General features: G+C 42.2%; 1 protein-coding gene across 2 annotated transcripts in view; it reads left to right on the forward strand.

Annotated features, from left to right (window-relative positions):
• Positions 1-22,756, forward strand: part of LOC125882062 (enhancer of polycomb homolog 1-like) — a 39,033-nt gene that overhangs the window by 10,661 nt on the left and 5,616 nt on the right. For both annotated transcript variants that reach the window (XM_049565699.1, XM_049565698.1), the window contains 9 exons: positions 6,705-6,864; positions 8,695-8,840; positions 9,375-9,581; positions 9,746-9,894; positions 11,277-11,430; positions 13,472-13,630; positions 13,864-13,953; positions 14,183-14,331; positions 16,262-16,683. In XM_049565699.1, coding sequence (XP_049421656.1) covers positions 6,765-6,864; positions 8,695-8,840; positions 9,375-9,581; positions 9,746-9,894; positions 11,277-11,430; positions 13,472-13,630; positions 13,864-13,953; positions 14,183-14,331; positions 16,262-16,683 — 1,576 coding nt within the window. In that variant the 5' untranslated portion in view covers positions 6,705-6,764. The remainder of the gene's footprint in view (positions 1-6,704; positions 6,865-8,694; positions 8,841-9,374; positions 9,582-9,745; positions 9,895-11,276; positions 11,431-13,471; positions 13,631-13,863; positions 13,954-14,182; positions 14,332-16,261; positions 16,684-22,756) is intronic.

A 22,756-nucleotide genomic window follows, 5' to 3' on the forward strand; every position in this document is an offset into this window, starting at 1 on the left:
GACACAGATTGTTGCTCAGATATATGTTAGCTATCCTCTGGTAATTAGATGAAAACATGCATATATGTGACCTAAATTATGAAATCATTTTAGTGCTCAAAATAGCGACAACTTGCCACAGCAACCGCATGACCTTATGAAGGAACACACCCTTATTAAAGTTGCATAGCTCTCATGCCCCAGCAACAGTGTGATGCATGTTTTGCTACTTAGATTATGTCATTTTGGTGTTTTGTGGTGGTTTATTAAGAAACATTACATTACATTTTAATTATAGATAATATAAAACATCAGACATGTCTTCTGATTTTGCTGTGGAAGAATGTAGTGGTAGCCTGTCTTGTGTTTTGGCTGCCTGATAGTTTCATGGCATGCGTGGCTGTGCTTTGTGGATTTTAGATAGGGTTTATGCCTTGACTCACTGAGCAGATTGCCTTCCTCTGGTCGGCATGAGCTGAAAACACCTGCTGGAGGCCACACTTTTGTTGCCATGGCAACTTTTGTTGGAGTCATCTATTTTTCTTGGGAACATTTAATGGAAGGAACGCGTGGTGCTGTGAAAAATAGATTTTCATTTGTCTCTCCTCTATCTGCATCTGTGGCCATGACAGAAAGCAGCACTGCCACTGTGAAGTCTCCACAGTCCCAGAACATTTTGTGTAGAAAGAAAGAGAATTGTAGGTTCGATATTAGCTTGTGTTTTCTGGGGTGAGAGGCAGAGCAGTTAGGAACTACTCTGTCGCTGAGACGTTGTAACATTTGTGCCCGCTGTGCATCTGGCCAGCATTAACACTCAGTTGCATTTTCTCTTGGAAGTGTCCTTGAACTCTTGCCTGCTTTTTTGTTTGTTTGGGGAGAATGAGAATAAAGAGAAGTCAGCGTTTCAGCCTGAACAATCTTACAATGTAGACTTTTTCAGAAACAAACATACAGTAGTGACTTGTCAGCTTTTAATTCGATTAAAACAGACAGTTGCTAGAGGTCCTAGAATAGCCTAGTGTACTATTTCCCATGTGCCATTCTCAAAAGCCCTTTTATCCCTACTCACCCAGTTCCTCAACAGAGGAAATCCTAGGCTGTGCACCTTGGTTGTGAGGATCACAGCTGCGAAAGATCAGGATATCTTTAAGTCAGAGGCAGCTCAGGGTAGCCTGCTGCAAATCTGCCAGGCTGATATTCTCTACAGAAGCATGCGAAAGGAAGTCTGGGCCAGGCTCAGGTTTAATTGGTTCCTTACGCTCACTCTTTATGCAGGTTCCTTAACTCACAAAGCTCAGGGTTCATCAGCATGTCAGACAGTGGGGTTCACAGAGGGCGAGGTCTGAGGATGTGTTTGACAAGCTACATGAGAGAACAAACCCCAGCGCCGTGTCGGTTAAGCGTTGGTTCACAGAGTTTACATAAGGTCATGTCATATCGGCTGACAACTCCTTAATGAAGCAGGAATCTGTTCTTGTGTTTGCCAGCGTCTGTTTGTCATCAGAGCTCTGTAACTACTGTCCACACAGTCATGCCAGGTGGCTGTCGCTGAGTAATGGCGCATACAATGTTTATGGATGTTTTGGAAGAAACATATTTTACATTTAGGCTTTCAAAATATGGTAGGTTTCCTTTGGATGCTCCTGTTTAGACTTTTGCCTCATTGTATAATGTGAAGCAAAACCAGGGCTATTATTTTTATGTACACAATGTAATCTTTACTCATAATAAACCATGTTCTTAGGTCAGTACTGACCCATACATACATGCCATTTAAATGTTTCTCTATTAAAAGTAGCAATTGCTGTCAACATAGATGTACAGTAGCTTTTGCTTGTAGTCGTTGGTTAAGGCTGACAGTGTACTGTTGCTGGGGTGTCGGTAGCGTAGTGGATAGTGCCGGCGCCCCATGTACAGAGGCATGGCCTCACTGCAGCGGCTGCAGGTTCGAATCTGGCTCACGGCCCTCAGGTCAGCCCCCACTCTCTCTCTGTCTCCCCCTTTCACTAACTGTCCTGTCATTAAAGGCAAAAAGCCCACAAACAATAATTAAAAAATAAATAAATAAAATTGATTTTGCTGTGTTCTCAGTTGTCAGAGTGCCATTACATGAAGAGCTGAAGGAACTGCAAGAATGCAGTCCCAACTAAGTGTTCAGAGCTTGTTTTTTAAAGTGTGTGTATATCTATCTATCTATCTACATATATATATATATATATATATATATATATATATATATATATATACACACACACACACACACACACATTTAAAGTCGAAAGTTGCTGAGATGTGGGGACAGAAAACCACAGTGGCTGCAGAAACTGTTGGCTTATTGCGGGTGGTTGTGTGTTTGTGGGCAGCGAACAGGGCTGTGCGAAAGTTTCAGTGAGCTTGGCTTGACTGTCTGCACACACTGCGACAATCAAAGCCAAATGAGGCACTTTCTTTCCTCCAAAACCTGTGATTTGCATGTGTGAACATGCCAAATTCAGTTGTGTTTAAAGTAACATGCCAGCTCATATTGGTGACAATTTACTAGTGATTTATGAATAGATGGCTGTTTTGTTTGTGGTACATGTATGTTTACATCCCAAATCATTTACAGCCTTTAACAAGCAGGCATTTGGTGATGGATGCTGCCTGAAACCTCTTGAGTGAACACTTTCACTTAAGTCCCAACCTCCTCGAGGTAGACTTCACAATAGTCTGGATCATGCAATAAGCTGTTTTCTTTGTCCATTGGTTGCAGAGAAAGTGTACAGCGCTCAGCTTGTTGATAAGCTTACCAGGGGCAGATGGTTCAGCTCTGGACACACGCTGTGTCCTTTCATGCCAGCTCACAGCGCTGATATGGTTCTCCTGTTACTCCATGCAGAGCTCCTCATGGCCTTGGATTATACTTAAGGCCCTAACCACTTAAAGCTCCCACGCAAGTATGGAAGTGTCTAAAATTGAATGGTTTCCGGGTAATGAAAATTAGCCATGCACAGACGCGGTTTCGTCGATGGCCATATTTGCCAGCCTCAATTGGTATGTCACTGAACACTGACCCATATTTCAGAATCCACCCAATAAACTGTGGCTGTGAAAAGAAAGTGTGTAACGTGTAAAATGAGTAGGAGCCCTGTTAAAATACTTGTTAGAGCAAGATGGGTCTGTTAGTTTGACTGGATTGACCATCTGTTGCATCAACCACCAAGAGAAGGCCTTCAAAGATTGTGCTCTACAGAGTGAGCATATATTTGTAATAAGCTGCAATTTATTTGATGGAAATGTTACTAGAGTTTACGTGGTTCACCCCAAATCATAAAAATATTTTCCTCTTACCCGTGGTGCCTCTTATCAATCCATACTGTGTTGGTGTGAGTTGCCAAGTATTGGAGATATTGGCTGCAGAGACGGCTGCCTTTTCCATAATATATTGGATAGGGCTACAGCGTTTTATCAATCTGGACCAATATATCAATGAAATAATTAACGGTCCAGTATTGTTGATGCAAAGTGAAAATGTCAGTACATGTTGTTTAGGGGTGGGAATCTCTAGGCAGCTCACAATTCGATTCAATTCCGATTCCAAGGGCAACGATTTTGATTGTAAAACAGAAAAACATTATTGTAATGAAGCTGGGAATACATATCCAGTGCATACAAACTGTATTACTTACTGTGGTTGAGATGACTACACACCACCAGTCTCCTCCGGTCCATCCTTCTTATCCAGAAATCTCAACAGGACTCTCCTGTCCCTCGTCGACCTCCTCGACATTTCTCATCCAGTATTTACAAAACTATAACTGACTATAACTATCTATGAACTATAAAAAAACGAACTATTGCAAAAAGACGAACGATTGCAAAACTACGAACTATGGTGAAAACACGATGAAAACACGTCAAAAAACACCCAAAAACATGGCATAAAAAAACTCAAAACCTCTCAAAAAACCACAAATACTATTAATTCCAACACTAAATATTATTTACAAAAACGCCACCCAAACTCTCCTCCTGCTGTGCTCACTTCCCTCCCCTGCTCCACAGGTAATGACGTCACTACTGTAATGTACCGTATAGCACCACTTCTCAGCTTTCAGAATCCGTTGGAATTACATTGATAGTGTGAATGGTCGAGGAGTTGCAGTAATTTGAAAATTAAATATAAGAATAAAATTAAAATCGATTTATGAGTTTTCCACATCGATGCTTGCATCGTTCGAGACAGAATCTTGATGCATCTAAAAATCGTTTTTTTCCCCCACCCATAATGTCCTTTAAGATACGTCTTTATTTTTGAAATTGTCACTACTTCTGTCCAAGCAAAACCTCCCTCCTAAACATTTAATTAGTGCTAGCAGCCTAGTGCCATGCAGATAATGGTAAGCAGCCAAAAAAAAAATATAATAAGGATACTGACTGTCATAATCAAATCAATTGTAGACCCCTGAATTGATTAGAATCAAAATTGTATTGTGGCAGACTTTCTGATATCTCCAAATATCGTACCTTTGTCCAAGGAAATCAACATCATTTCACATCAGGATGAAACTAGTGATTCACACCCGTAATAATGGAACAAGATGTCACTCGTCCACTCTACCCCCCTACAGAAATCACCTCCCAGTTACTCAAGATAACCCACAGACCTCGTTGTCAGCAGTGTCATGTAGGAGCTGTTTTCTTTCTGCCAAACTTCACCCTTCTTCCATATCACCACACACTACTAATGGATAAGAGGCTTGTGTTCATAGCATTGCACAGTGTAAACATTTATGGAGTCCTCCACAGCTTAGCTGTAACCTTAGCTAGCTCAGGTGAGCTAGCAGTATTGCACTAATAAGCACTCTTTATACTCATGACACAGTCGGTGGCTGTTGTTCAGGGGAATAAAAACAGTTCCTGTATGCAACCGCTCACAACAAGGTCTGTGATTTGTCTTGAGTAATGAGATCATGTTTTTTGGAAGAAGACATTGCTGTTGTGTTTCTCAAATATATTTTTGGGCACTTTGAGCTCCACAAGCCAAGTGCCATCTAGTTTTACTATATTTGAGAGAAGGCGGACATCTTGATGGCCAATATCCCCAACGCTCGGCATATCACACCAAAACAGTCTAGACTGAAAAGTAGGTAAGAGGGGAAAAAATATGTTTTTGATTTTGGGATGAGCTGTCTCTTCAATGAAAGTCAACCATTACATTCTCATCACTCAATAATAAGGGTGCTTTTAAAGACCCTCGAGTAATATGCTATTCAGGCATATTTCAACAGTGTGTGATTTAATGGTGTGGGATTTCTCTCAGCGGCACATTTTTTAGGTGTTTGTATCAGATTGCATAATGTAAAAACATTCTGTGCTCGCCGAGTTCAAGAGTCAAACTGTGTGACTCATTTGCCAACGTCCTTGCTTGTGTTGCCAAGTTAGTTAAAGTACCAGATTTGCTGCTGGAGAAAGATGCAGGTATTTAATCTGTGATCCCGTGTCTCAGAATGCGCAACAGCATTTTCATAAACTTTTTTACTTCTTCGACTAACTTTGCGACTGGCTTGAGCTGGCAGTTGCAGCAAGTGAAAACAGTGAGTCACTGTTGTGATAGTAGGGTTACCTGTGCAGGGCTCCAAATGACGTCTTTGCCAGAAAGCACATGCTTTGAAGTACAACTACGCTGAGTGAATCTCACGTCTGTGTGTTGGCGGTGGATTGACACACCAGTGCACTTGCTGATGCTCCTTGTATCTCACAGGCCCCCCTCAGCTCCCCAAATCCTACACGATTTTTCTTCCAGTGACTCATTTCTCCTGAGAAACAGCACTGAGATCTGATGGTATATATAAGCATAACATACTGTGACAAATAGTGTGTTCTGCCTGGTTAGACAAGCCTAGACAAATGATTACAGATAGGGTTGAAAAATAAGAGCTAAGAAATGCCAGGAAAAACATTGGAAGATGATTAGTAAAGGAAGGGAAAAGGATTTAGGATGATATGTGACTGTGGCAGCCTGATCCTGTTTTGAAATACTTGCTTTTTGGATAATTGCCAGCATGTTTTGCACTCGTTTTAACAGGCTTCAGGACTCATACTGGGAAGAAAAAAACAACTGCAAAGAAAGGAAATTCATGGGTTTTTTTTATCAGTTATTTATGATTTCTATTTCTTAAACATTGTGCAACTATTTCCTCATAGCTTCTGCAACATATTGTGCTCATAAACTATCCTGCAAGTCCAATGAGAGTTTGGGATTGTAATCCCTCCTGAGATGTCACTTGTGATTGTGCTGAAGCTTGTGTGGAAGACCCACGTTACTAAAACAGCAAACCTGTGCTGTTAAATCCTGTACTTTAATGTTTGTAATATGGAATATTGGGTTGTTCTGTGGTTGATAGTCCTCTCTGAATGAGACTGGGTATTCAAAACATCTGGAAACAAATAAAACATGTATTAAACTAAACAGCTGTATTTTTTCACAAGCTAAATCAGTCTTGTTCCTTTTAATTCCCATCATACCCAAGTGTTTTATTCCTCAATGCATATCCGTGTAATGAAGAAATATTTATCAAAAACAGTCTTGGTCTAATGGTTGATAAATCTGGTATTCATTTTGCCTTGGGAGTGTGAGGATGTCTCTGGGAGAAAAAGAACACTATAAAACTAAATTAGCAAAGTCTGCAGAGCTCCTTAAATAGCAGTCTATTGTAAACAGCTGTTTTCTGTCTCTCTTGCAGGAGCACCATCTCCAGCGGGCCATCTCGGCGCAGCAGGTATATGGCGAGAAGCGGGACAACATGGTTATCCCCGTCCCAGAGGCAGAGCGCAACATCACGCACTACGAGTCCCTCTACCCCGGGGAGTTCAAGATGCCAAAGCAGCTTATTCACATACAGCGTGAGTAGCGGGCCGCTTGCAACAGGATTATCCTCTTAGCTGTGTTAGTGGTCTGTGAGCACGTGGTGATGTTGTTGCTGTTTGGATGCACTGGGAGATGGTTTCAGGGGGTTTGTGCTGCTGATGGAGAGATTTGTGTTTGAGTTTGGGGTTTGTAGAGCAGTTAGTTTTGTGGTTGTGAGGTCAGTGCACCTGGCTGCTTAATGCAGCGTTTGTGTCAGATCATGTGCTAAAAAAAAATAAGTAGAGCTGTCATATAGAGTCTCAGTGTGGACACTTGTGGATATCACTAGCATGTGTGGATAATCAAACACAGCAGTGTTGCAGATTTCATGTGGGAAAGGGACATCTGTATGTCTGTCTTGACACACACCATGTGCTACATTGGAACTGTTGTTGTCCCCAGAGAGTCTGATAGCAGATCTGTGATTTCAGAAAATGTTTGAATGTGTTTGAGCAGTCTCCACAGATGAGACAAATTAAAGGTCAGTAGGTTATTGGGGGAGATTGAAAGGAGAATTGCACCAACAGAACGCCCTGTTCAAAAATGAATTTGGCATATTGGCACAGGCAAAATAATACGTTTGCAACCAAAATGAAGTGCTGCGTGTGCTGTCTATCACCAGTGTTACTGCCTAATATTTCACACATCCGTCTGTGCAAATATTTTACACACACTCAAATGCTGTTACCAGCATCTGGTCAACAGTGACAAGATACTCGTGGCAGTTTGTGCAAGAGTGATTTGTTTTCTGGTTTCTACAATGATTACAAAAGTTCCCTCATCTGCAGGGATGGCATTAAACAAAGACGTATTTTACATATGAGAACAAATCCGGTGTGTTTTGCTCAATACTGCAGCCATTAAATGCGCTGTGTCTGATTTCGCAACATGTAAACCCAGCGACTGCTCTAGCAGATATTTTCACCATAATTTTCAACTCACTCACTCTTTCTGTTATCTAACAGTTTAAATATGGGGTGGTGAGAGGGAATGCATGCCTTTCCAAATGCTTCAGGTTTTGACAGGTTAATGTGTTTATTAGAGTGCAGCTCTGAGAGTGACAGTGCAGTAAACATATACTTTTTGTCCAGTGGTCACAATAGCTGATGGACAGACATTTTCCACATTATATCAGGCTAATATGTTACGGTCTGGAGAATCTCCAGGCCATGGCTGGAAATTCTGGCAAGACTGACTGGTAGGGCAGAAAACCTTATCCACAGGCAGTATTTATGAGCAAGTGGCTGGTTAAGTTCCTGGCCTGGATCCTGGTGTTTGTCCTGAAGCACTGCTTCATTGCGTTGGTGAGGGCACATGACCATGCACAAGCACAGTGCTTTGTCATGATTAAAATAGTGTGCTTATTTTTTGAAGGTTGGCAGTAGTCTGAAGACAAAGGCGTCTGCATTTCATACCCAGTGGCCTGTGTTTATTGACTTTGCCTGAAATGTACTGCTTCTTAAGTCCAAAATGACTATGCATTATGAAATCATGACATGGCACTTTTTCACTTTTGTTCTCAAAACACACTTTTTAATTTATTTCCATCCAACTCATCTTATTCAACAAATGGTACAGAATTTCTGCACATTGTGAATTTGTCCGTGTAAGGTAAAGAGCTGAGTAATGAAATATGGTAAATATGCTTCAATATGTCATAATTATTTAGTAATATGTCATCAGGTTCATGCACAGTGCAGCCTGCTCAGGCATTGTTTACAGAAGCGCTGTTGTGTCTACTTCAGGCAGTCCTGTTCCTGGCAATGCCTTTGAATTAATGTGTCTGTGTCTGTCTCTTTAGTAACAAACTCCTCTCCATCTCACAGCTTTCAGTTTGGATACAGAGCAGCCAGACTACGACCTAGATTCAGAGGATGAGACGTTTGTGAATAAGCTGAAGAAGAAAATGGAAATCACGGCGCTGCAGTTTGAAGAAATGATCGACCGACTGGAGAAAGGCAGCGGACAGCAGGTATTTGTCAGTCTGTGTGGGGGAAGGAACTGGTTTGCACGGTATTTGCACAAACACATCTCTGGTTTTGCTTTTACACAGACTAAGTAAACTAACTGAGTCAGACTGTGCTTTACTCTCTGGTTTTGACCCTGTAATTTAGTAATTCGAGAGGTGGGTCATTGCCTTAGTGGCTGGTTTCTTTAATAGTTATGGAAAGCTACTGCATTTGTGCACTGAGCTGTTGCATGGAGTTCTTGTCATCTCTGACTAATACGTAGGCTACTTAAAGTCATACAACTGTCAAACTTAGAAGTATGAGGTTATGACATGTGCCTGAAGGCAACGCAACTCCTCCACACTGCTGAAAGCCAAAAAAGGATTGTTTTGTAGTATTTATGGCTGTTTGAAATGACTGCAGCTTGTTTAAAACACTGGGTTCCTCTGTACTGTTTATTATGTTATTATACATGCAACAAATGAGTCCCATCAATCGTCACAGTTCTGAGGCTCTGAGCGTTGCACTGACTTGGTCTCTCCTGTGTTACTCTGCAGCTCGTCAGTCTCCAGGAGGCCAAACTGCTGCTGAAGGAGGACGACGAGCTGATCAAGGAGGTGTTTGACTACTGGAGCCGAAAGAGGAAAACCTGCAAGGGTGGCTCCCTCATCCCCAACGTCAAGCAGGAGAAGCGGGATGGCTCTAGCACCAGCGACCCCTATGTGGCCTTCCGCCGACGGACGGAGAAGATGCAGACTAGGAAGGTAGGAATCAGCAGCCAGGATAATGAGGCAGACAACAAGGCATATAGGAGAAATTGTGCTGTCTTGGTGGCCTAGTAGCAGGAGACTCTGTAACTTGATGTCTGAAAAAGTTTCAGCATCAATGGGATCACTTTATGCCTGAATTATCACTGTTCCATTTTCAGAACCGAAAGAATGACGAGGTGTCATATGAGAAGATGCTGAAACTGCGCAGGGACCTGAGCCGAGCTGTCACCATCCTGGAGATGATCAAGAGGAGGGAAAAGAGCAAGAGGGAACTGCTGCACCTCACACTGGAGATAGTGGAGAAGAGGTAGGAAAGACCAGCGAGTGAAATTGGCCCAGAGAGAGTTTGGCAGCGTTTGTTAGGGTTGTCTGAACTGCATCAGCTACCTTGTTAGGCAAGTAGTTGCTATTAGGAGGCTTTTTCACTGGGATTTATAATGCAAGAGTGTGATAAAGGCATGCTTCACTTGTCTGATTAGATGACAGATGTTCATGAACAGATATCCTTTTTTGTTTTTGGATAATATTGTTTCATGCAGCTTTGCTCCTGTTCTCCCCAGCAGTGTTTTGGAAATGGTTTCTGATAAGGTTTTAAAGCACTAATTGTTCAACTCCGGAAAGCTGAGAAGGTGACTGTGTCAGACCTTTAACTACGTGCGGTGTTTTGGATGGCTTATGTGGTTAACCTTCATGTTTGATTAGGCTTTTGTTTACTCGTCAAGCTGAAATCCCAAGTAGAGGCCATTAGGACACTTGTCTGCAAGATTGATAGTGTAAAAGAGTCAACCACATATTTTCTGTGAAGTCAGGCTCCGCTGCTTGTGTTAATTGGGGGCACAGTTATGCACACACTGTTTTGCATGCATTATCAATTTAGAGTTCACCTGTTTTATTCAGTAGTGTCAGGAGCAAATTAGCTTATTGACTTCTCTGCGGCTGCTGGAATCTTTCCTCCCAGTCTGTTTGGAAGTACACTAGACTACATGTTTGTATTATTTTGTGTTGTAATCATTTTCTTTCGTTTCCTTTTCCAAGTTCCTCTATGAATTGTTCTTTGTTTCCCCCAGTGGAGCCTTTGTGAGCCATCTAAACATGACATGCGAATAGAATGAATTTACTCTGAAAGTAGCTGTCAGTGTGAGCTTAAATTGGACCCCTCTCCTTGAAGTGCTTTTGATTTGTAGTGACATTTCAATTTCCTCTTGTTATCCCAGCCTGGTTTCTGCCTGCGCATCACTGCCAGTGTTCACTCCCAGATTGGACCGCTCTGTTCTCAATAGATAGCTTCTCCAGCCCACTTCATGATATTATGCTGGTGTAGATAGTGACCCAGGTGTACAGCATGGTGTGTGTGTAGCCTGACAGTAGCGTGTTTTGCCATGTCCCTACACACTGACGTTGGGGTACTTTTGTCGGTTGGCCGCAGCTATATGATGTTGACTATCATGCGTTAATGAGCATTCATATAGCAGAATGTTGCAGTATAAATCACAATACAGTATGCAAAAGTTTTAGTCCAGATTTCATACTAGACTGTTAATGTAAAAGGTATTTTTGTACCTGTACTGATAGTACTGGGACCTGTTTCTGTGAATTCATAAATAGTGGTTAAATTTAACCATGAAATAATCTCTAAATCCGTCCTGCATTTGATTTGTAAGTATCATTCCTTTTCTCTGTGTCCCCCAGGAATGCAATGCCAGACTTTGGCAGCGAGGTGATGGCAGAGGCACTTGCACAGCGAGCTCTGGTGAAGCCTGTCTACACCATCCCCATCATTCCCCCGTCCAGCAGTAACCAGTACAGACACCAGGACCACTTGGATATGAAGGACTACAAGAAAGTAAGGCCGCCTACATTCACAACACAGTGGCTCCCTCCTAATAATGTCAGGGAGAGAATGGGGAATGATTTCCAGAGAAAATATTATTGACTTCACATTTGTCCTTCACTTGAGTCAATTCACATGTTGATGATGGATTGAAGTGGGGAGCTGTATAATGCTGTAAATTATACTTGTCATTGAGCACTGACTCACAGGAGATCTTGACATTGTCATTGTTGGCAAGATGGATAATTTATAGGGGCCTATTATGCTTTTCCTTTGTCAGATGCTCATAGTAAATGTGGGCAAAGTTTCAAATAATAAGGTAATGGTATGTAAATGTAATCCCTGTGAGCAGAAACCTCAGGTTTCAGCCTGCTCTGAATACTCTGTCTCCAACAGGTTTCTTTTTTTCTACTTTGCTTACCAAATTACATCAGCTTTTGACAGATTTCTTTACATTGTCACCTGCTCTAACAAGTTACTGCAAGTGTTTACATTACGTAGCCAAAACTGCTACATGAAGCTACATGCTAGCGTCAGGGAAACGTGTAATCTTGGTTGCTGATGTTAATATCTCCTTGATTTAGGATAATCACAGGATCATCTTGCTGCAACACACAGTTTTTTTTTTACGGTAGAAAGTGGTGCTAATCTCTGGTACAGTCATTCCGCGGCTACAAGTACACTGCTAACGTACATGTAGCTACATGCAAACATCAGGGAGACATGTAAATTTGGCTGCAGATGTCGTGGCCATTTCCGGGGTGCAATGATGGTGCCTAGACTTTGAGATGTGGAAGACCTGAAAACACTAACCAATCAGAGCAGGCTGGGCTTTTCCAGGAAGAACATAAAGAGAAAGGTGTTAAACAGTGTCTCAGACAGTGGATGAATTCAGGTGTTGTAGCACAGACAGTATGAGGAAAATGAAGTGGTTTTTGAACACTAAAGCATGTATATTTCCAGTAGAGGCCCAAAATACAAGTATGAACCTGAAAATTTGCATAATAGGACCCCTTTAAACAGCAGCTAGATATAAATTATTGAAAACCATTGCTACACTGAGAGTAATTAGATATAGATGGATGGATGGATGGATGGATGGATAGATAGATATAGATATAAGGAAATAAATGTTACTGTATGCCTCACCATTTACAGTTCAAGTTTTCTCATGTATGTGTAAATTCCCTCAGGAAAATGGTTTCACTTTTTTTTAGATAAAGTAGTGCACATTTATGACGAATTAGTTTTATCAGGCCCCTCGGACAAAAAGACTGACAGTTGTGCATCAAGTTATGTACATTCTGATAATCAGAGTTATGTCATTGAGGCAGTAGGGTACATACTTAATCTGCTGACTCCTTCAAACTCGAAACATTTCATGTTAAGTTGCCATATGCTTTGACAATGTAGCACTTCATTACACAGCAGTACTGTGAACTCTGCGTCACCTCTTCTCATTATAACTTCATTAGCTCCTGTGTCCAACAACCCTCCCCCCGCCCTGCAGGGAGGCAACTATTTCCCCCTTTTTCATTCCACCCCCTTTTCCTCTACCAGCTGGTTGACTTTTCCCTTTTGTTTACTGACGCTCAGATTTGGTTTAACTCTGCCCCCTCCTCGCTCATCACTCTAACCCTCACCTCCTTGCGCTGATTTGACACAGCAGTTCTACGCTGTAGAGGCCCTGCCTCTCTGTTTGCATTGTCCCCTTCGTCTAAGGACTGAATAGAATCTGACTAATCCTCGTAGAGTTGGAGTCTGTTCAGACAGGGAGGGGTCGTCCCACTGGGGAAGTTGGGGTGAACGGTGGCACGGGTTGGATTGAGGGGAGGGGCAGCCATCTGGCTCAGCAGCGGCATCTGGCACATGCTGCCATCTGCATATCAATGCCTCTTTTACTCACTGTTGTTTCTGCACACACTCCTCGCCTGTGCATAGACCACCAACACCACGCTGCCACTAACAGTATTGCGCTGCATTTTGAAATGCCTTTCTGATTACGCAGACTGTAGCATAAACACTAAGCACGGTTTCCCACTTGTCCTCACAGCCGGAGAAGACGGAGGCAGTGCGAACCAAAAGGCAATATGTAAAGAAACCCAAGATCCCTCCTTTGTCGGCACCTCAACATTCAGGGCCCTCGGTGTTTAATCCCAAGGACCTCAACCAGTATGATTTCCCCAGCTCAGATGAAGAACCCTTCTCACAGGTAATTATTTTCAGATGAGTGTGAGTGGATTTTGTTATGACGTGGTTTCACTTTTCATGTGGGTACTAATATCAAAAATGAACAAACAAGGAACGGAAAACATGAGCTGTCATCACCCACTCAAAAACTGTTTGTTGTAAAGCAACTCTAAACATCATGCTGATTTTGTCAAGCTTTAAAAGTGTGTAATTTCACATCCTAAAATATTCATTTCTTTTGTTTTTCTTGTATAGATCCATTCAGGTTCCTCAGAGGCAGAAGAGGAGAATGACCCAGATGGCTGCTATGCGTTTAGGAGGAAGGCCGGCTGTCAGTACTATGCTGTGAGTGCCCTCCTGTGACTCCCCGTGCTTCTATTTATAGTGCCAACAGCAGGCTGGCCAGTCTGGCTGCCCTGGCTGTTAGTCTTCCACACTCTGCTGGACACAACAATGCAATAACAAAGACTCCCCTTTTTCTCTTCCCAATGTCTCTCCTTTCTCTCTATTTAAATATGTGACATCTTCTCTCCCCTGTTTTCTCTCCCTGCATCTCCTCTTCATCTTCCCGCAGTCTCGTCCAGACAAGAATGGCAACTGGCCCTGGGTAAGCCCGTCAGAGGGTGGGCTTGGCGACCCACGCTTCCGCTTCTGTCTGACCTCGCTGAACATGCCACGGCGCTGCATAGGTTTGGCACGGCGCCGTGTGGGCAGAGGGGGCAGGTGAGTTCCATGTGGCTGTTTTGGCTTCCTCACACTTGATTTGATTAGTAATGCTTGGATTCCTCCGCAGGTACAGAAGCAGATTAAAAGTGGATTGTTTCCAAGTCGTGGAAGTTTGGCTCAATTGAAAATTCTGATGTGTGCATGACTTTATATTTAGTGGAGCTTTAAATCCACTCTTTCACATTTTTGTCATTTGTGATGTAAAGATTAAGTATGATATAATCAGCATGTAGCTCTGTCACTACGTATTCATTACATTCATGAAAACTACAATTTCAGTGAAGAAAATGAAGTCTGAGAAAATGTTGAAATTTGAAATGAAATGTGTGTAGGAATGCTGCCAGTACCAATACTGAGCGGGGGAAATTCAGCCAAGCGTTGGCTGTATCTGCTGCGGTTGTTTACCATACCAGCTCTTTGGCAGGTTACCAGCGATCATTTGGCGGGCACATTCTTTTATGAATATCAAGCTGGCTGGTAAAGTGATGAACATGACAGTCCCATTTTGGGATTCACCTGTCACTGTGGCCTGCAGACAAATCAGAAAACTTTGCTACCGCTGAGTTTAAGCAGCAGCGTGTCCCGCAGCTTTGTCTCATATCTCCTCAGTAATTACACAGATGATTGAATAAAACACACTGACTGGAGGAGTTAGCCAGCGGCTTCCACAGTGCCAGGTGTTGTCGAGGCAGTATCTGTTTCACAGGCGCACATGAGATTAGCAATGTTCTGCTTCTCTCTGCAGTCAACCTTCTCACCTGCCCTTAGGGAGACTGATGGACTGGTCTATCTCTGAATTTAAAAGTCCACTTCAATATGAGGTGTACTTATGATAGCAATACTTGATAATGTTAGAATACAGGGAGCTTGGTATGTTTGGTTAGGCAGAGGAGCAGTGTGTCTGTGCTCTGTTGGTTGTTTGATTTGTTGTTCTTTCCAACATGGGTCCAGAGTTAAATATCTTAACACAGATCTCCATAAAATCTAGCACAGACATTCTTATGGCTTTAGTTATTCCCTGAGGTTTCAGCCAGCACTGCACAATTTACAATTGTTCAACACCTAAAAATCTTACTGGACAGTTTTGCTAAGGTACCAGTCTCATGCCTAACTGAAAAAGATTTTAGCCAGACTACAGAGTCCTTCACCAGGTCAGGTGTCCACAAAAGTTGTGTAACAAGTACAAAATGCATTTCTATAGATTCACGGGCACTTGGCATGTGGATTTTTTTCACCTACCGATCCCCTTGGCCGATGAGGCCAGAAGTTTACTTTAGACACAGCAGCAAAATTATTATTTCTTTTCAAAGTGTGTGTTACTTTGCATTATGTCAGCAACAAGTTGGAGCTCACTGAGAGTGTGCTTTTCATGTCTGAATGCGATAGTGTCTTTCGCAAAATAATGTAATGGTGTATCTAATCATGTGTCGGGTTGCGGGAAATTTTATCAACATGTCAGGGCTGGTCTTGATTTGTTTTAGACATAGTAACGGATATCAGGTTGGTCCCAGTACTGAGCTTTGCAAGTGCATGTTTGCAGAACTGCCCCCCTCAGCAATGTTGTGTGTTTTTTCTGGATTTTACAAAGCACATCAGTGCAGCTGTAAACTTTGTCTTGTTCCCTTACATAAGTGTTCCTAAGTGTTCTTTACTCATGGCAGAACTGCATGTTTTTGTCCTATGTTTTTTTTTTTGTGCAATACCCAGCTATACTTGGTACTGGCCCAGTGGACATTGTAATTACATGAATGGTATGCAGGAAATAGCTACACTTGTGCAATACTCCATAACCAAAGGATGAGGATGTTGTTATGTGCTGATAATGACTACAGCATGTTTTCCATTGTATCTGACCTCAGATGACTTTAATGGTTTTTAACAGCTTGCTGGTGGGGATTTATTTTAATAAGTTTTGGGTTTGTTTCAGGATCTTGTTGGACAGAGCGCACACAGATCTCGACAGCATCTGTCAGAGCCTGGACTCTGACCCGGAGCCCGAACCACTCGCCTCACCACTTCCAAGTTCTCCGCTCCGCAACTCCAACACCAGTACCTCAGAAACCAATACCTCGGACCCAACCAGCTCCTCCCACCTTCCCTCCTCCTCATCACCCCTGTCGTCATCATCGCCAACACCTATGGACCTCAGCCAGATTCTTTTGAACATTAAATCTTGCCGCTGGAGGCACTTCAGACCACGGACGCTATCCCATCACCCCTTGGGTGGAGGAGACTTGTCTCGCAGAGGATTTAGGGATTTTAGCCGGACAGTGTCAGGACTAACCCGGACCCTGTCTGGAGGAGCCAGCTCCCAGAACCGCACCGGCCCAGCCCCCACCCCTGTCAATGGTGAGTCAGTTGTTTTCTCTGCCATGCTGCTCACTGTTTTCTTTTACTTTGGCATTGTACGTCCTGAAGTTGTACAGCTAAATGTTTTCATTTGTCTGAACACCAAGTGGAACAGTTAATTTTGTTGCTTTATTGCGATGTAAGCAAAGGCGGCTTGGCGTCACAAGGATCGAATTTAATATAGTGTTGATAAGCTGTCAGTCTTTGCGGTTGGTGATTCTGGCAGCACTTTCTGGGAGTAAATTTAGCAAAGCCTGATCGCCCTTTGTGCACTCTATGCTGTAATTAAAGTAGCTGAATCAGTCTGAACACCAGTCAGAAATACAGTTTGTCTTCAGTTCGTTTTGCAACTGCTGCTATCAGATGTCAACATCAATCTCTTTGAACTCAGGGTGCTTTCTCAGGGCCTGTGGTCCAGCACACTTTAGGCCATGTTATGACTCTGGATTCTGTCTCCTTTATTTATTGTATGCAGGATTAGATGAGCCTTGCTTATTTTTATTGATTTTATATTGTTTTAGAGCGCTTTCAGGTTGTCTTATAGTTTGTTTTAGAGTGTCATCTGTTATGGGAACTTGTAATATTGCTGCCTATATTGGCCTACACGCTTGGAAAAGAAGTTGCCTGGTCACTGATTAGCAACAATGTCTACAATAGCCTAGTAAAACCAGACAGATTAAAGGTGCTCAATGGAGTTTTCTTCCAAGCCAACAGATGTTGTGTTTACATTCAGCATTTCTTACCAAATGCATTGTGTGTATCCTCAAGGCCTTACACATGTGATAAATGTATTTCCTTGCAAAGCTGGGTTTCTTTGCCTCTGTGCAGCTGTGGCCCGAAGCGTTATATTGTTGGGTTGTGTATTCGTACAGTCATATGTTCCTTTGGGCACCCTATCCTTGTGAACTCAACATCTCAAGAACAGTTTATAGGGAATTCCTCAGATTGGGTACATACTTCCACCTGAGCTCAAAGATGAACTCATTAGATCATGGGAGTCAAGGGTCATTGTGGTCTCACAGAGCGTGTTGTCGGCCAGAACTCAGTAATTCATACGGTAATCATGGCAAAATTTCATACAAATGTCTAATATGATAAAACGATAAAGTGATGACATTTTAATATGCAAAAGGTCAGCTTCTCTGTGACATCATGATGTTCTGCGCGTCTTTGGTCATTATTCAACGTCAAAACTCAGGAGCAGAAGGGGAGACATTGGACAGATAATTAATTGGTGACACTAATCTTGGGTATCCACTTTGGAACTGTGCTGATTGTATAGTGTTTGGTCGAAGATATGTAGAAGCAACCATGTTGTAGAACTTGTAGTTTCTTGCAGAAACATCCATATTTGAAGCATTGTCTACTGTACGTATGAGTCTGGACACACATGGATGTAAACTGTAAAGTGCAACACACACCGCGCGTCAAAACGCCCGCCTCCATTATATTCTATGAACCAACCACACTGGCGCCGGCCGCCGCGCTGCGCTGCTCTGCTTCAGCCAACTGCTCTATTTCCAGCACGGCCGGCGCTCATGGCGGCGCTGCGAGAAAAGCCTTTTATGTATGTCCCGGCCGCCGTTGTATCAACTCCGGTTGTTTCAAATTTTTAGTAAGACGACTTTGATAAGAAACTCACCCGTGAAATCCAAGTTGTTGCCTCAAAGTTTTTCCTCTTCTTCTTCCATTACTAGCAGTTGGCAACCGTTGGCAACTAGTGTAGGTACAGCCACCTAGCGGGCTGGGGTGGGAAATACACGTTGACAGTGCCGCTACGCGCCGCTGCCAGTATGTGACGGCCACAGCGCCGCACCAGTGTGTGTTGCACTTAACTGCAACTTAACTTGTTGGCAAAGGTATACAACCATGAGGTGGTAATCCCACTGTTTTGAATATATAGAATCCTGCGTTGTTAACACATGTTTACTAGCTCTCTTCCTCCTTTTCTTCTTTGCCTTTGACTCATTGATATGCTTCACTGCACAGCAAAGCAACTGTCATTGGCAGAACTGTGTGAAACGGGCTGCAGGAATTTACATTGCATCACCTGTGTGCGTGTGCTTCATTGTATGAGTGCATCCACTTGTAAAAACATTGCTCCATAGCGCTGCTAATAGCCAAAAACTCCACAGTATACCCCTTAAAAGGTGTAACTGCCTCAGTACGAATGACATAGCAAAACCTCTAACATCTCATGGGACATATTGTCGTAACAGCCAACACTTACAGAGGCTCAATGAATAAATAATGACAGCCTCATAGTGTCAGGTATATAGACTGTTAAAAGCTCAGTCAGATGGTGTGGCAGGACAGGCTGCCTGCTCTGACCATTAGAGGATCCTCTCTGTAGGACTTCAGCTCTTCATCTCTTAGTACAGAGAACAGAAAACACAGGAAACTGCCTTTGTGGTGTGCATGTGGAGGGCTGTAATTGAAAAAATTCTCCATGCATAAAATTATGTGAGGTGCTATTGTTTTATTGATTTTCTGCATGTGAATATTCAGTGGTTAGAAAAAAAATGTTTGATTTAAAATCCAGCTCAGTTGTTGTCTAGTTGAGGCTTGCTGCTGCTCTTGTGCAACACATTTTGATGAGGCACCTCAAAGGTAGATTGCTGTGCTCCAGCCGGGCTCCCATGCTGCTGGTAAATCACATGAACTCTTTGCTTTCAGCCCTCTCTCCATATTATAATACATTAATTCCTGCTCCCATGGCTTGGGGGAGTCAATTAGAAATGGTTGTGTATAAATAGATTCATGAGTGCGCTGGTGTGAGTCTGGGCTGGTGGCTGTAGAAAGGGTAACTTAGTGAATATTTGAACCACACTGGGCTGGTTCAGGACAATAGCATGATGTCGAGCGAGGATGTCAAGGGACGTTAAGTTATCTAAAACGTGGCCCATAACTTTTTAGTCTCTGGATACTTTTACATTTACTTCTGTTTAGGTTTCATAATTCCCTTGGTGTCAGTGCAGTCAGACATTATGGGTTTTCTACATAAATCTTCATAGTGTAATAAGTGAGGAATATGTATAGAATTTGTTTTCCCAGTTATTTTGTATTGCTGCTAACGTATTTCACTTTGAGATAAAGTTATGAAATTGTTTGCTACTAAAGGTATCAAGTTTAGGAATATGTGTTGAGGATTAGAAGGCAGCTTATTTATGTTTTTCATCTTTGTGATCAATGTCTGTATTTAGGGAAATAATAAATAGTTGCTGCCTTGAGGGTTATTTCAGTAATTAAAGTGAAATGGGTTGAAAATATATAATTTGTTGTAGATTAAGCCCACAGCATGGAGTCATGAGTGGGTGTTGCTTTGTTTCAGAGGTTTTCTAAAGAGAGCCATTTATCTCAGGCCTAATCTTATCACATGTAGGAATTAAGTATTTTTCTTCCTTTCCTCCCTTGGTTGGAGCAGGTGAATTCAAGCTGTCAGTGAAGACTTCTCTGTTGCATCATGCTTTTGGTCAGTCCTTGTCCATGTTGTTAACAGCAGTGGATTTTAGCCTATTCTTTTTTGAATAATTTGAAAAACTACTGGCTAGTATTTTCCTCAGAGTGCACTGAAAGATTTCCTCTGACATGTTGAGACAATGGTACAAGATTCTGGTATTGAAAACGTTGTGGTTTCTGTTCGTAGTCCAAGTAGTATTGAACATTCAAGTTTGAGTGGGCTTTGTTTGCCTGCAGGTAAACGGTGGAGAGCAAAAGAGGCAGAACACATCGGTCAGAATGCAATCTTGAAACCCATCGGCTATCATCTGATGAAGATCTGGGTTTTTATTAGCTTTTTTTTTTTTTCCCAATTTATCTCCATGTTGTGACTAACTGAAATGTTTGTCTGGACCTGTCTCAAGATGCTTATCAAACTGTAAACAATGACTGGTGCACCGAAGAGGAATTGCTGGCCTGGATATCTGCTGGCTACACTGGATGTCTGGAAATATTGTCCATTACCCCCAGAGGCTTTAGCTTCGTCAGATGATAGTCAATGGGTTCTGAAATTGTTTTTGTGAAAGACAAGTTGACATGCAACATAAGGGGAAAATGGATGCAGGCTAAGTGATAAAATTAATCTAATTAATTATTGTGCAAGCTCGCTTATTGTCACATAACAAGGTTTCCCACACATTAATTTATTTGTTGTGGCTTGCCACAATTAAAACATCCATGGATTGTTGGAGGTGGACCATTCATTAACAGTAGGGATGTCGGATCGGGTATCGGCTCTGATCACTTTATTTTTACAAAATCGGAATCGGTAATAAAAGATTGGAGGAATCAAAACAACAAAAATGGCCAGGTTTTTCATCTATGTTGTTTATTGTTGCCTCCGCTTTCCAGTATATAAAAATATAGGCCTATTTTGTTTGTTGAAGACAAGAAGAAGATATTGAATTTGTTTACATTTTGTGCTGCTGAACCACCATTAAGCTTTTTGGATACTATTTAAATAAAAAACAAACCTTATGGGACAATCTTTTTTTTTTATTTTTCTTTCTTTCTTAATGCTTTGCAATGTATCGGATCAGACTCTATCGGACTCGGTTTCAATATAAAGGACTCAGTATCGGATCAGATAAAAAAAAAAATAATTGTGATCGGGACATCCCTAATTAACAGCACTATTGGAATATATAAACTGTGCAATTATTTGTGGAACTACATTGTTGGAGTGGAGAGCACACTCTGGGCAGAGACACAGACTTGAATGTCCATTCTGCTGGGTCTAAAAGTTTGCATTCACTCACAGCAGCTGCTCCTCTCACCGACTGATCCATTCTGATCAGTTCTGAACGGATCAGTAGATCAATTATGCATCCAGCCAGTCACAAACTGCTGCTGAGGAGAAAACAGAACTCATGACAAGCTCCAGCTGTGCTGCGTTCGTGGACCCACAAAACAGAATTTAGACACAGGACACAGATTGATACAAAAAGACAAACAGGCTTGTTTACTGAGGTTTAATACCCAGCCCTGATTCTGATACCATTTTGAAATCTCTTTGTGTAGATGTTCACATTTGTAGTAATGTCAGATTGGTGATTTGTTATTAGTTTATTGCTCTAGCCTAATGCTGTGTCACATCAGAACAGCATGGCCAACTACATTATTGCAGAGTCACTGTTGAAGTGTCACTTATAGCTTGTGTGTGTATGTGTGTGTGCTCCTTGCGACAAAGCCCCAGAATGATTTTTCATCTTAATTTTTGTATCTACTTTTAAACTTATCTAAGTTTTTGATCAATGAGTGATTCTCATTTTAACGTTACATTACCTTTCATTCACCCATTGCATCCCCATGTGTCGAGCAATTCACAGAAAGCTAGCATAGCATCACCTAACTTAGCTAAATAACACAGTGGCACAGCTAGAAACAAACATGGTTGGTCGATGCTTCACCACGTCATCGGAGCGCTGAAAAAAGTTGAGAGCAGCTCTGCTTTGATTTGTAGTGCGTCACATCTGTCATGCAGCAACAAGTGTTTGGTGTGAGTTTGTTGCTTCATGAGCCTGTTGCTGTGTTGCTCACTGTGTGGACACAGTATAGGAGTTCTATTTCTGATAGTGAAATACACATGAAACATGCTCCCATCCCATTTGTTGTTTGGCTCTGGCTTGACTCCTCCCCGACACAATGTAACACTCAGTTTTGACCACTCAAGATAACCCTACAGGTAAAATACCTCGTAGCATTTACCTTGCACCATTGTTCAAATTTGATTGACGGCTGTACAATTAGGCCTCAGGAGCATAAACCGCTGTGTGTTTGTGACTTTGTGTTTGATAAGCCTGCAAACTCGAATTTCCTGCTCGTGTTGTATTTTCTTTACCGTGAACCCCGTGGCAACATGCCCACATCGACCAGACCACTGTGTTGTTGTGCCACAGTGCTCTTTCTGTCTAAAGCCCACTGAGGCATCGCTGTTGTATCCACACAGAAAATCAGTTTGTGTCAGTGACTGCTGTTTGAATTGACAAGCATCCTGGGAGCATGTTGATTAGGAATGCAGTTTGATACGGCTAAATGTCACCAGATGTTTCTCACATTTTCGAATAGAGGTTGT

Source organism: Epinephelus fuscoguttatus, linkage group LG21 (assembly GCF_011397635.1).
Source record: "Epinephelus fuscoguttatus linkage group LG21, E.fuscoguttatus.final_Chr_v1".
In the NCBI taxonomy this organism is placed as follows: domain Eukaryota; kingdom Metazoa; phylum Chordata; class Actinopteri; order Perciformes; family Serranidae; genus Epinephelus; species Epinephelus fuscoguttatus.